General features: G+C 38.9%; 1 protein-coding gene across 3 annotated transcripts in view; it reads right to left on the bottom strand.

The window, feature by feature from the left end:
- macrod2 (mono-ADP ribosylhydrolase 2) overlaps positions 1-15,378 on the bottom strand; it is a 393,923-nt gene that overhangs the window by 204,316 nt on the left and 174,229 nt on the right. For all 3 annotated transcript variants that reach the window (XM_079248912.1, XM_079248913.1, XM_079248914.1), the window contains exon 5: positions 15,254-15,370. In XM_079248912.1, the coding sequence (XP_079105038.1) occupies positions 15,254-15,370 (117 nt within the window). The remainder of the gene's footprint in view (positions 1-15,253; positions 15,371-15,378) is intronic.

Genomic DNA, 15,378 nt, shown 5'->3' with positions numbered 1-15,378 from the left:
ACGGACAGTGATTACATGTCAAATGAAATGGTACCAATCTGGGACAAAAGGAATCTCTTTTTGTTGTGCATTTGGCTCTACAACAAAAATTATGCAAAAATGTTCAACTGGATAAAACTTTTCAAGCTAAATTTTGAGTTAAGCCGTCCGTGTCGAAACGTTGAAAAATCATCCAAATAAAATATTGACTTGATATGGTAGTACATTAATGATAAGATTTTGCTCTCAAAATTGTATAAATAAGAATATCAAGATGAGGAAATAGCAGCCCCGTGGTTGCAGTACATCTATGCCTGGGGTCTTGCATTCATCTCAAGGAACCATTACTCCTCCCTTGTCCATCCTCTGAAGCTCTGAGGGCTGACTAGGAACACCGGGGTGACAGAATCAGGAGGAAAATGAGGAAAATAATTGGAAGGTCAGATTGGATAATGGCCACTCCAGTGAAAAACAGTCTCTTAATTGGTATCAGAGCCGTTTGCTGAGTTTTCAAGGTAAAATGTAAAAGCACTCATTATCTTTTCTTGCAGACACCGTTGCCTCATATGAGGCTGCAGAGATAACATATGCCTTTTTTTTCCCTCCACAGTACCGCGCCATGATAAGGCTTTCAGGCTTTTTGTCGGACCTGGATTTTAATGGGTCAGTGAAAAATCATTAGCCATGCTGCATTAAATATTTTAGGTGAGAAGCAAAGTTGCGTTTGAGAATAGCTGGTGTCAAAGTAATTACATGCTCTTTTCTTATTCTCTTAAAGTTACTAGTTCAAATGTCAGCTGAATAAGTTAACTTTTTTCCCCTTCTTATATATGTTTCCTTGTTACACTAATCAGGTTGTAGAATGGTTACATGGCTTTACAGCTGGATTGAAAACATGAAACCTCATTTCTCCTCCACTTCAAATCCCACTAAACCCCCAGTATCACCTGTGAGAGCTGGGAACTTTGAGAATCATAGTGAGTGTTGTGCAGCAGAATGAGTGTCACCCTGCAGGACGAGTCCTTTCATCAAGCTTCCCTCTTACCCTGACCCTGCCATCTGGGGAAACAGATGATACTAATGAGGGATGGCTTCTTGTCTCCTGGCACCAAGCACAGACACTACTTCCATTGTGCTCCACTGTCCCTACTGCCGCCCCCCACGGGAGTCACAGACACTGCTCATGACCCAAACACACTCTCAGTGATGGACAAAGTCAGGTAACCAATGATAGAGCACGATTTTAACATATAGTAAGATTAATTTATGGTGTTTGGTAAAACGTGAGGCGTCTGAAACTTTTTAACTTTCAACAAGTAACAAACTCTTGAGTAGGCGACTTTTGTGATTTACATTTCACTGATAGTGACTGTGATTGCATGTTGGGAAAGCAGTGGGGGGTGACTTGGCTTTGGATTGCTTCTCCAGGAGCTGGAAAGGAGCGGCCTCTTTGAGATGCGAGGGTCAGACAAGGCTAATTAGTCTGCAGCGGCCCCTCAAATTTCTGCCCTGGGATATTAATGAAGTGATCCATAGGAAAGCAGCTGCTCGCCACACAACCCTCCGCCACACTCTGCTTTCCACCTCAACAACTAACTGCAGCCTCCACTCCTCTGGCCCCCTGCTGTTCCACGAATCTACCTAGGAAGGGCAATGCTGTGCTGGGGAAGAAGCCCATACTACTCCCCCTGAGAGCATGACAGTTTCGGATCGATGGCCCCAGAGCAGGAGGTGGATTAGCAGAGGGGTGGGGTGCACAGCTGTGTGTGTGTCGCTATGCCAGGAGAGGGTGACAACAGCCTGGCTTTGTGTCCTACATCAAAAGAAAAATAATGTTTCCATGAGAGTTAGCACAGCGGTTTGAGGAATGGTTGTCTTGTCTCCATATTTTATCTATTTCTGCCTTCCTGCGGTGCCTGAATTTTTCTGTCATGAGTAACGAGTGAGGTAAAGCTTATTAGAGTCTTCACTGGCAGATCTGCTCAAAAGCTTCTGTCACAGAGAGGATGTTTTCTTGTTATTTGCTCCATTTACACACGGTCCATGCAGTGTCATACAGAGTGAAGTGTGTGTCTGTCTATGAAAAACAAGGGTTGGAAACTAAATCTCATGGGAAATTTTCAGACACAAGGAAATAGAAATGAGGTTTTATTTACAAGCCACACAAGATGCTGCCTGAAATCATATTTAAAAAAAAACCTTCTGAGACAGAATTATCTGGAGGAGGTGTAGAAATCCCCCCTCATCAGCTGCTGCTCATGTGAAAGCTTCCAAACATCATTAAGTACAAATCTATAGACTAAGTTCAGATCGAAACATCACCTGGTAAGTGTGAAATGGAGATAAATATTTCTATTTATGTAGAATTACAGTACTTGGATGTCATCTTTAAACATTTTTAAATTAATATTCAAGATGAGCCAAAGAACAGCATGTTTTGGTTTTTTTTTGGTTTTTTTTTTTTGTTCTTTACATGGTGAATTTTTTTATTCCTAACTAGATTTTATTTAATTAGGCATCTATTCATTCATCCATTCATCTATTAAAACTTGTTTATGTAGATACAACCACAGAGCTTCAGCTCTCAGTTAAGCTTCACACAGAGCTTCGCCTTTTTTTTGGAAACGGTGTCAACAAGCCAAGAATTTAGAAATGAGGTATAATTTATACCATGTTGAAATGGAACCCATGTTGCATCAATATGCTGTAATGCACTTCTGAAATACATTTACCCATCAAAGTGATGCAAAGGCTATCAAAAATGCAGACATAATGGTTTGAAATCCAGTGCTTTTGTGAAAAGCCAGTGTTCAGGGACATGTTGTAAGCATTAGCTGGCATTCTTAAACCAAGAGCTCCAAGTGTGTTTGGTTAGTTATCCAATCATTTTATACAAGAAACAACTGCAATATCTACTGTATAAACACTAAAAATTATTGTGGTTCTTTATGGCTACATTGACAAAGAAATGGCTTCAATATTGTATTTTGAAATCAGCATGCTAATCAACTACACGATGATATAATATATATGTAAATCTCTAGAAAGAATGATAACTCACTTAGTTTGTCAGTGAACTACTGACAATTCTTGACATTTACAGTGTCTGGAGCCATCACTAATGTAGATCAGTGACATTTCTTAGCTCTTTAGGCTAGTGTGATAACAAGCTTAAGAGTTACAGCATAGCTTGTAGGTTATATGAACAACCTTATACACAAGGTACATTCATGGTGGAAAAAGGAACTTTCATACTGAATTTCTGATATTTTTACCAAAGACATTTAATTAAGACCGCCTTACTTTACAATTGGCCTTAAGACCAGGTTCATTAGGAAGATTGTGTGGTTTTTTTTTTTTTTTGGTTTTTTTTTTTTTTAAACACAATTTGTTTTAAATTCAACTCATCTCGTCAATTTGTAAATACTCTGATAAGCCAGATAAGACACATCATTCTGAGCATTGATTAATCACTTTGAAAATCTTTTAAACGCATACTTCATCCATGGTTACTGCTCTCTGTCCTTGCAGAGCAGAAATGTATAAAAATTTAATGTTCTGTCAGATAAACACTGGCAAGTTGGTGTGTGCCTTAATGCAACCATCCTTCAATGAAGAAACTTTACATTTTAAAGAAAATACTGCTAATGATAAATAAAAATGTGCTTGTTTTTCCTGCAGTGACAAATACATGATATACAGTTAACTTTTTTAATCAATATATTTATCAATATTAATATTTCTAATATGTATCAGTAAAGAAATGATCGTTCTGAACACATGCACTCCCTATTCCTTATTTTCAGGTGTCAGCCATTTTCAATGCTTTATCACTCAAGGGGCGTCTGGGTAGAAGAGTGATAGGACCATGCCCTCTAGCCTATATGGAGATGTACGAGAAAAGCGGTGGGACAAACTCATGTGGGCAATCGTTGTCTGGCTATGAGATAGGGATGAGAGAAACTATTTGATAGACCACAGTCAATTAACTGAAATGTCATCCTCCCCATCTGGTGGTGAGCAGATTGTCAGCCTAAGTTGACCTGCAGCACTAACATCAGGTAAAGTGATTGCAGTCAGATACTTTTGATTTCAAATAGTTGCGAAAAAAATAACCATATATAGAAATTTATTCATACCCACTGACATGTTCAACCCACTAGGAAGGCTGAACAGTCACATGCTTGCTAAACACCCCTGGAGGTCTGATCCTAGAATCAACCCCCAATTTAAGAACAGGAAGAGAAATGAACAAAAGTTTCTGACTTGTTGGTAAAATGGCAACAAGTGCCAAACTGGCAAATTGGACACTTATTATAGCAAAGCAAACAGCACAGATCCCATGAAAATCATGTAACAGTTCCCATTTTCACATTAAATATGTGCGATGTTTAATAGATTATTAACTTGCACAGCTCATCTTATCACTGATGCTGATGACTAGTGATGTCAGCACAGCACAAAATTGAATTTTTCACTTAAACAAATGTCCTTGAATGAGGTGCAGGGGGTTAATATTCCCAGAATGGACTTTCCCCTATAGGCAGAAGCATCATTTAGCCCTTGCAGGCTGAGGTCTTCAGAGATGCACTTTCAGAATGAAATCTGTCTTGTTACGGTTCTGACAGCTTATTCTATGCACATCCAGTTTGACTGCAGGGGGACTAGAAACAGAACTGAAGGCCAGTCGACCAGTGTGCCTGAGAGCCCCCCCGCCGCAACTGAAGGTGAGTTGTTGTGAGGGGGTCACTGTATGAATACTGAATGAGTCACATGGGCCCACAAGTACTGAATCAATGAGACGTCCATGTCCATAATGATGGAAATGAAAAATTGATATGCAAAGAAACCAGTGACTCAACTGGGAGAAAATAACATACTTAAAATTCTAAGCTGTTAAATAATGTTTAAAAAGTGGTGCAGATGGCGTCGGCGCTCTTGAGTGCTCATACAGACATCATGAGCATTCCCCACAATTCGTGTGTCATAACGAAGTGTCTTGTCAAAAGACAGTTGCAGATAAGCCTGCAACTGAAAACAACATGGAAACCTTTAGATCATCTGCTGAGCTCCAATCTGTTGGTAAACAACTGCCACTTGCATCCAGTAATAACACATTTTACAGATGTCATGCAGCGCCATCGCTGAAGCCCCCCTCCATTACGGCGAGGTGCCAAAAAATATGACCCCTTCTCTTTTTCATCTTCACATCTCTTAATGAACCTTTTTCCTCTTGATTAACTTTTAGCCTTCTCCTGCCTCTGTACTCTACTGTGGTCAAAACCCTGATGAGAGAGTTAACCCTTGGCTGCCTCTGATTTCCTAGTAAACAATGCTGTGTCTGTGGTTCATGAGTAATTGAGCACTATTGATTCAAAGGTCTGGAGGTGACAATAATGAGGCCACATATTGGGTGACAGCAAACACAAGCTGTGAAGACAGCTTACTTCACAATGACACACACACACAAGCACGCACCTACACACACAGACAAAGAAAAAAAAAAAAAAAAAAAGCTTGTCACCGACATGCTCCATGATAGCATCACTATCCACTGTCTTTGGCAGCACTTGGTTTTGCTCTCCTTATCTAGCTTGCTGTCAATACAGACAACCCTCTGCTCCACTGGGGGCGTAAGGAAGTATTGACATTCAGCTCAAACCCACAGCTCTGAGTGGAGTCCAGGGTGTTGCGCATGAATTATGCATGCCTTGACGCCAGGGTGCTGAGCAACACCAGTGCCATCATAATTGAAACAATTGAAAAGACAATACCAGATGGGTCAATAATTAGACAGCAGGAGGGGGAAACTTGATCCGGACGCTCCCTGCTTGCCCTGCCAAACTAAACACCATGCACATGGAGGGGACCTTTACCGACATGTCCTGGTCCCCTTCGGTGCACAGTCACGTTCTTCGTCACATGCTGAAATGCATGTGTATGTGTGCATAACTGTGCGCACAATTACCCCGAAAGGATACTGCAAACTTGCATGGAGGGATCACTTCTCACCCAATCATGCAGTTACAGCAGCTTCTTTCCAATTTATAATTCAACATGTTATAAAGACTTTCCTAAAGTGCATCATAAGTAAACTTTATGGATCAGTACCAACTAGCAGAAGCAAAAGCAGTATTTGTGTATTGTTTCTTAAAACCCTGTCACCTTGGATTAGCATTCTGCTGTTATTCATTGAGGTCTTTGGAAAACAGAGGCAGGTGACTGATCCTTTCCTGCAGTACTGCACTTTCATAAATCCATACTGAGAGCTCCCAGCAGATCCATTACACTCACTGGTCTCCTGGCCAGAGCGACGACTCAAGGTGATCACCATAAAACTACATGCCACAAAACCATTTCTCACCTTGCAATGCCTTTAAAACAACCCAGGAAACAGAGGCAGTGTGATGCAAGAACACCAGCACCTCAGGCCTACATATTTCACAAACACTTTCAAGCCAACATGTTCTGGTTTACTGGACTATATCTAGCTGCTCAAAGGTTGCAAAAACAGATCTGATATGTCTACCAGTATGTTCAATTGTTGCAGGCATATAAGCAATTCTGACTGGCATCCATATTTCCCTTGACTGTTGTAAAGTTTAATGAAACAACCTAGAATACAAAGACCAGTGCAATACTACTTTCAACAATTTAAAACAAATGTCAAAGATTACAATAATGTACATTTACATTTATTGACATTTGTCAATACACTGAATTTACATTTTATCAAATTATGACCAACTTTTTGCACAAACAATTGATACAAGCGTACCCAAACTTCAGCAGCCAGGGGACACACTGATTAAGACAGTGCTCAAACCAAAGCACACACCCAGCAACACCACGTTGCTGTCAAAGAGGGGAAAAAAACTTTTACTTTTCCCTTTATGGAGTCTCATTTCTGCATTTCTTAAGAGTGGTGCCCCTGAAGGAGCACATGGGACCCTGCACATTGGCCTCGCTTTCCATTAGGCTTTATAGGGAGCCATATGTGCTTTTATGGGAAGGTTAATGGTTTTTAAGAACCGCAGCGCAGTTCTAAATCCACAACATTAAACCCATGAATGGGAACCCATCCAGGAATATGCATACAAAAACACGTGGCTCATACCAGTTTCTCCAACCCCCCCTGCATCCTCAACACACAACTTGTGGGATGTTTGAGAGAAAAGGGGAGGAAAAGAAAAAAAAAAAAAAAAACCTGTCAACGTTTACAATCTTAAAAGCCTAATGAGCGGAAGTAACCATAGCAATTTAGTGGAAAAAAAAAAAAAAAAAGAACATCAAAGACTAGGGAGCAACTATTTAGGCAGGCTGTATTCATGCATAATTAGCTGTGAAAATGGCACTACAGGAATCTGCTACTCCCTGTCCTTAATTAGTTTTTATCCTTAGACTGGGATGAGAGGTAAACAAAGCCATCAGATTGAAACTTCACTTTTCATCTCATGAAAACAACACTGATGTCGCCTGTGAAGTTATGTACAAGTCACCCATTAATTGTTTACTATTGTCCCTGAGAAATGACTCTTGCCACAATATAAAGAAAATCTGAATTCTTAACACTGCAGAACTGTTGCTATAGCCAGGAAATTGGCCTTTAAACAGAACTTATGCTTAAATTTTATCCGCTATGATTGGAGAAAATAAAAATAAAAACAAAACAATAACCTTGTACCAGTGAACTCCGTTTGTAAGGACCAGACTCGCATAATTTTGTACCCACATTAATCCAGTGTTTTTTGTGACCACATTGGTTCAAATCCACTTTTCTTACTGACATCATGCAACAACAAACCATTCTTTTGATCACAAAGTATAGTAAAGCTACCCTTCTGTTTCATTACTAAAAGCCATTTTTACATGTCTACTGCAGTCCTGGCATTTCCCAGAAACCTCATAGAGAAAAGGCATGTATGAACATTTAAGCCTGCACAGTGCAGTTCAGACTTTTCTTCCAGTTCTCTAATAATATCTCTAAAAGGTCATAGAGAGAGACAACATAAATAAGTAGCATTTAATCTTTATGAACATGTACAATGAGCAAGTAAGACCTCAAATAACTACATAGTTCTTAGTTATACTGTTTCCGCCTGCCTAACTGCTGCTTTAATTACAGCTGATAATACTGTGCATGTATATGTGTATACTATATTGTATTTAACTATATTGTGTGTATATATAAATATATGTATACATAAAATTTTATAACCTGATCCAGCATTTTTAATGTGTTCTAATCAAAACGTGGCATTATGTTGCTTCCAATGAGTGAACTATAGATGCATCCTAAGAAATGATCCACTGTTCATGTGTAAAGACTGTTTTTATTCCATATTTTTCTGCCCAGGATGCATACATATGTTCAGTAAAATCTATTTAAAAAGTAAACAAACATTTGAAAAACAGTCTGTTAATTTGGTGAAGCAACTTTGCACATTGGTAAAATGACTGGAACTCTTTATTGATTTAATGCCAGGGTTTGACTTAAATCCACACTGTTGTGGTACTATAATATATATATATAGTCACATGAAATTTAAAAGCAACTTAGAGAAAAATGACAGACTTTGGCAGCCCCAACACTTCGGCAGTGAGGGTTGTCTCTGAGTGTAAATGTGCCACCGCTGGGTGATGAGCCCTTTATAATGACAGCCTTCATTAGGCCAGGCTTACTCGTGGACAGATGGGGGCTGTATGTGATGGCAAGGCAGGACTGCATTAGAGCTGCTGCCACATTCTACTTCAAACCTGACCTTCCAGCAGTCTCACATCACAAACCCCCCTCCTGATGCATCACTGTCAATTCTGCAGCTCAGGCACGCCTTGATGCCCCACACCCAGTCTCAGTAAAACAACCAGCCTACCACACAGGCTGTAAATGCTCCTGCACCCCATTACTCCAAAGACCTCTCACCTCCTATTTTCTGCCTTTTTTTTTTTTTTTTTTTTTTTGGGAGAGACCACCGCGCTTTCTTTCTGCAAGTGTTTACACCATCCGTTGCTCCATCCCCCCCTACAATACCCAAAAAAAAAAAAAAAAAAAAAAAAAAAAAACAACTCAACCCCCTCTAGTTTCCTGGTGATGAATGACCGTTGGCCGTCTCACTGACAGCTAGGCAGCTGATGCCACATAATTACAGTATCACCATTTAGGCAAAATTACCAAATTACTCCAGTCCTCAAGAGGCCTGGAAGACTGACAGGCCAGCCAACAAGGGAAGCACAAATATCTGAAAAGAGAGGGACACAGACAAACACTCTGGCTTTTGGAGATGAGCAGTGAAATTAGGTTTGTTTTGTTCCACTGAGAAGCCAGAGTGAGCTGATTAATATAGAAAAGACCAGGGGAAACATTCTCTGATAAATAATGCCTAAAAAATAAAATAACTGGCCTCGCCTTGATGTCAGATTATTCATTTATCTAGATTATGATCAGAAGGAGTTTAAAAATTTTCCCAACAGCAAGGTCTGGTATTAACTATTATGCATCAAAGCTTGATTACATTTTACACATTTTACTTTCCTTAATTTAATTCCTTCTTTAGTTTATAATCTTGACAAAGACAAGTAAAGAAAAAAGTGTGCTTCTCTTCTAGCCATTGTTATAAAAAAAAAAGCATGTGAAATGGTGAGTGACTGAGGCACCAGACAGAAACCTGTAAAAGGATCCAGACTGTCTGAGAAAGTCTGCAGCAGTCCAACTCTGGTGAATGGAGTGGCCAGGAAGAGATGAAGTGACATTTATGATGTGTGTGCTAACAGAGAGCAGCAGAGATGTTGACTTAGCGCCTTGTGTGTGTTGGGATTGTGAAGACCTCAAGAGTTCACTTAAGTGCAATTAATTTATTTTAGTAAAGCAAATCATTTATTTAATATAATTACTGAATGCAAAATGTGAAAAGAAGACCTTGTAACAGTCACAACGTGTCTACTTTACCAGTTATTCAGAGATAAAGTGCATCGTGTACAGACGCTGTTAAAATAATCTAAACAGTTAAAGTTTATACTACTTGTAATGAAATAATTATTTAGCTATTTTCTCTCCCCATACTGCTATAAAATATGATAATGCATTTGTGGACTAATAAAATCCTGAAAACATCACTGCCACAAAAAAAAAAAAAACCATCCATTTAAAACCCTAAATGTCTCATTAGGAAAAACAGTGACATATTTTGGCAGCAGTTCCTGATCAGAAGGACATCCTTCTTTGAAAAGCTGAAGTTGTACCGAAATGAACAAATTACAGACTGTCCCATGGCCCTCTGAAAATGTCAGCCATGCTGCATGTGATGGGTAGGAGACTACATTGATAAACAAGTTCAGCAGACTGATAATGTGTTTGGGCGTAATCCAATCAGAATGAGCTGTATGTCACTCACTAATAGTTGGTACTTTGCTGTGATTTATCTGGGTTTGTGGAGTGGAAAGAGACAGAACAGGCGGCCTGGTCTCGCAGATTAACTAGGGCATGGGAAAGATTCCTCACACTCGATCAGGGAGAAAAATTTATCACAAGCAGATGATTAGTATTATTAGCACAGGTGCAGTTACAGTAAACACCAGAGACTCCTATTTTGCACTCAAAGAAAGTAGTTGATAAAGGAGGAGCTGGACTTGAATTGGGTAGCGTTTCCCGAAGGTATTTTCCATAACTATGACCCTATAAAACCCAGTTTTGCTTGTTCCAGTCTTAGGCTGAAACAAAACTATGGCATTTATATTACATCATTTGTTACAACAGCAGATCTGGATCCTTGCAGCATTGTTGAGTTTTATAACTTTATTAGTATATACTGTGTGTACAAACATGGGGGCATTATAGACATTATGTTTCAAAATAGCACAAGAAAAATACCCAGGAACACATGGGAGCATCAAGTCTGGTGACTCATTTTCACTGATAAGTGACAAAGATAAACTTAATTTCAGTCTGAGGCAAATTACTCCTTTAGTTAATTAAGTTGAAAGCAAAACTAGCTGGTCTGTCAGTAGAATGACCATTAGAGCTGCATTGATCTGAACTATGGCAGCTAACTGTCAGTGTTGAACAGGGATATCAACGTCTGTGGGCATTTATGGAAAAAACAGCAACTTTTATATACAGTATTTCCATATGTAAATGGCTGAGGTGTGTTATGCTCTTGCATAGCTGGAGAGCATGTTGGAGGGGTGCAAAGAAGTCAGTGCAGTGACTGGACACCAGCTGATGTAGCTAAAAACAGCCAGCATCCCATTTCAGAGTAAAGTGTAATTAAAGGTCTGCTGGTCTCTCAAAGCTTGATGGATAAGGGTGTTTCTCCACAGTGTACGGCTGGGATGTAAGTTGTCAAAATACCAAAGGCCAGGAACCACTATTTTTATGGAGAGTTCTTGAAATCTATTCAAGTATGCTGAATTCTTTTTTTTTTTTTTTTATGTGTAGCTAAAAGAATGAAATGGAATGAAATGGCCATTGTTATGACAACAATCCAATAAAGTAAAAATCTGGCCTCAGTGTCTCGTATCTTACCGTGATTCATTATTTAAAGCATGTACTTCGAGCTCAAGGAATTGCGGGTCGAGAGTACAAACATTTTGAACTGTCACTCTAAAACAGCCCCAGGGAGGAAAACAAAACTGGGGAAAAGATTTCAGATGAAACTGGGGAGTGAAAACACCCCCACTAGCTAAGAGCTCTTTTCAAACATTAACTTTCTCACACAGATCTCAAGTTTGAACTCTAAATACCTTGTGGGTCCACTGTGGCAGCTAAGGCTGAAATGTGCAAGTGCAGATTAACCCACAAGGTCTTTGCTAAACGTTATTAGTGCAGACCTGTGGACCAGCATAATAATGATAGGATTCAGTCATTTCTATTGTAGAATCCAGCCACCACACATCCCCCTCACATGTGTCACATATTTACACTGCAATAATACTTCAGATCCTTCAACCACTTAGTGTACATTAAACTTATAAGGAAAGAGACTGAGTTAACTCTCAGTTTTATGGATAAAGTACAGAATTAAACGATAAGTCATTATAGTCATAATATATAAGCCATTTCAGGAAACTTTCTATAATTAAGGTCAAGAACTAAGTCTGTTATGCATAGAAAACAAAGAAGAAGAAAACAAAGCTGCTCAAAGGAGGAAGTACAATTCCAAATAGGATATTTGTAAATTCCCTCATGTAAACTATATTTTGAGTTTACAGAATTAGATGCCAAATATTGACAAAATATTGAACAAAGACAAATTCTAAGTCATTTAAGCTATTTTTAAACAATCTGCTTCGGACAACACAATAAAAAGTTAATAGAAGTATCTCTAACATGTCTAGGGAACAACAGCGCTCATGCAACAACAGTTGTACTGTAGTTATACTGGATATCTCTTTTTTTTCCATTAGACTGGTAATTCTTAAAGAAACAAGCAATTTATCTAAAAAGAGGGCAACTAGACAATTTCCTTGCCAGATTGATAAAACAGACATTTCTCCCCCACCCTTGTCTCTGTTGGAGTTATTCTGCTATGGTAGGTGGGTAATTACTGTCATTGATTAATAATCCTGGGCCAGCTCCATAATAATAAGCCCCACATGTGCGTAGCCCTCTTAAAGGAAAGGCTCATTTGCTGCCGGGATTCACAGCCTAAACTGCTTAGTGAGATGTAATAGAGAGTAATTTTCTTGTCTAAAGGGGGGTGAAAAAGATGGTTTGGGCTAAGCCAGTCATTTTCCACTACCTCAGATCATCAAATCTCCAGACAAGGACATCTCTGATTTCAGATCAATTGCTTTCCTCCATGTGGAGAGTCAGTAATTCTCCAGAACACAAGGAAGCATTTTATTGCTATACCAGGTATTTGGAGCATTAGGCTTGAACGGCAATTTTTCATTTTCTTACAAAAAATAACCAAATTGGATGGCTTATTTCATTGTGTCTTAAGACTTCCTCTTTTCCCAGTACATACAGTGGAATGGATTCCAGAGGGGTTTACCCAAAGGAAAGCTCAACCTCTCACCAAGCATTCATGGATTTTAAACATTGACTAAAACAGTCTAATGTTCGGAAAACTCTAAATAAAGCAAACAGCCAACCTGTTTGGGTTCCTGTGACTCCAAGAAAACGTCAACAGGAAAACAAGCTAGGAGAAGACAAACAACTGATATGAACATGTCTGCCAGTAAACATGCATCGTCTTCGAAGTTGTTGGTCATGCAAAAAAGTACTGTGGGAGTTAATGTTATGCCTTACAGGTCACGGCATTTTTACAGTGGAGGCACTTCATACAGTCAACGTGTTTGTCCAGAGGTAAATGCTGACGTGTTTGTGTTTAAAGAAATGAATTTGCTGTTTTAAAGCCTTTACATCCGGCAGCCTACAGAAATACTAACAACAACCATAATCCTCTCATTTTGTTTGACAAGCAAGGAAAATAGAAAATGACTTTTAATATAGCTCCTCAATTATTCAGTGATTTCCTGCAAAAGAAATTGCTGCTTATTAGTAAAAAGCTGCTGAGTTGATTTTCCTTCCCTCACTGGATCCACAAGAGGTCCGCTCTAGGTTCTGTATAAATTCTTCACTGTAAGTCTGTTCAGATCCAAGGCTTACTCAGACACTCGCAATACTTTTTCAGCTTCAAAAGTCACCTCTCTTAAATTAAACAGCAATCCATCTTTGTTGCTAGCTACAAATATCAAAATTAAGTGTGTTGTCAGCAGTAGCGCATTAATGAGATATTAACTGTCAAATAATCTATGCATCACGTCTCTGTAATTCCTTGCAAGGTTTTACTCTCTCCTGATGCCTGCTTGTCACATCTAAAGATTAATCCAAGTTTAGAAATGTGGAAGCCGTTGTCTTATTTATTTCATTTGTTTTGTAGTGAGGGGGTGAACAGGTTTATGATGTGTTTGTAGGTGGAATGTACATGTCACAGGGAGAAATTAATAATTAAAAAAATAAAAATAAAAAAACAGCAACAAACAAACAGTGGGTTGGAAATGTTACCAGCTGGGACTCGAGATAGCTCCAATACAAAGTAACACCAGATTCAAACATAAACTCTTCCTGAAAAAGAAATCCAATCCGACTTCTGCAGTTATCTGCATAGAAACGGCGTTTTGTTCAGAGATAATAACAACAACAGCACCCGAAGTCAGCGTGATTGCTCCCAGATGACATTGGTGGTTATTAAATTGTCAAGGTGCAGCTTGCTTTGGAGCTGAACACACTTGAACTGGCTGCCCACAAGACTGACTCAGAGTTTATCTGCTCCATTTGTTTGACATCTTTACGACATACCGTATTAACACAACCTAATTTCATCTGAGCCTCAATGTCTTCTCTTGGCTGTCTCACAGAAATCCTTCAGGGTTAGGTTAGGACTGCTGGGACGCTTGTCTCGACCGAATTACACCGAGTGACATTTCTTCCATCCTTTCATGTTTTCTAATTCAAATTAGCAGCGAAAGACATTTGTGACAATTTTTAAATGTGGAACCCAGCTAGGAAAATAACAACTCAAATAATGATAATAAGTAAAAAAAACAAAACAACAAAAAAAAACAAAAAACAAAAACAATGCTTTTCCTTTCTTATGTGATTTAGTCTCTGACAGTAACAGTTATGTGATCTGTTAACCGCTTAAATCAGGGATGAAAAATCAATCAAATCAAGCAACTAATACCTCCCTTAATGTTCTTGTTTGTGTGCAGAGGAGAATCTCATCCAGTCAGCACCAATTATATGAATTATTGTAAAAATTACTCTTTGTTTCAAAATGTTATTCACAAGTAAATCATTTAATTTTTTAACGGTCAATGAAAATAATAATAAAATACAATTAAAAGCATTCCACTCTGTTTTTAAAATGGACAACAATGCTACCATTGTACATGAACATGACAGATCTGTGGCATGTATGTGCAGATGTAGATTTCATTTGAAGTATGATCATATGAATCCAAACTTCACTAAACAAACATTTCCTTTTCACTCTTTGGAAAGTTCAGAAAAGGGTCATTGTGTAAGAAGTGCACCAGCTGCTCCAGAAGTGTTCGATTTGAAAAAGTTTTACTCATTTTATAAAAACTAACATAAGATTTAATCACTGAAGAGTACAAGAACAATATTCCAATGTTCAGCAGCAAGTCTTTACTGTCAGGTGATGAAGCCCTCAATGGTAACAGTCCTGATTAGAGCTCATCCTTGCAAAGCTCCAGTGTGCACATTACCGAGCAATCAAAAAAAATGACATTAATTACTGATACTCACATCTTGCAGGGAGATCATAGCCGCAGGTGATCTTGGCTTTGCCGGTTTCACAGCCATTTAGTGAGAAACACTCATCATACAGACAGGACCCTGCCGCTTTGTGTATGCAGCCATCAACTGAAACA

The sequence above is a fragment of the Telmatherina bonti genome (genome assembly GCF_933228915.1).
Source record: "Telmatherina bonti genome assembly, chromosome: 11".
Taxonomy (NCBI): domain Eukaryota; kingdom Metazoa; phylum Chordata; class Actinopteri; order Atheriniformes; family Telmatherinidae; genus Telmatherina; species Telmatherina bonti.
The sequence above is the reverse complement of the archived record's forward strand: the minus strand, read 5'-3'. Positions and strand labels throughout refer to the sequence as shown.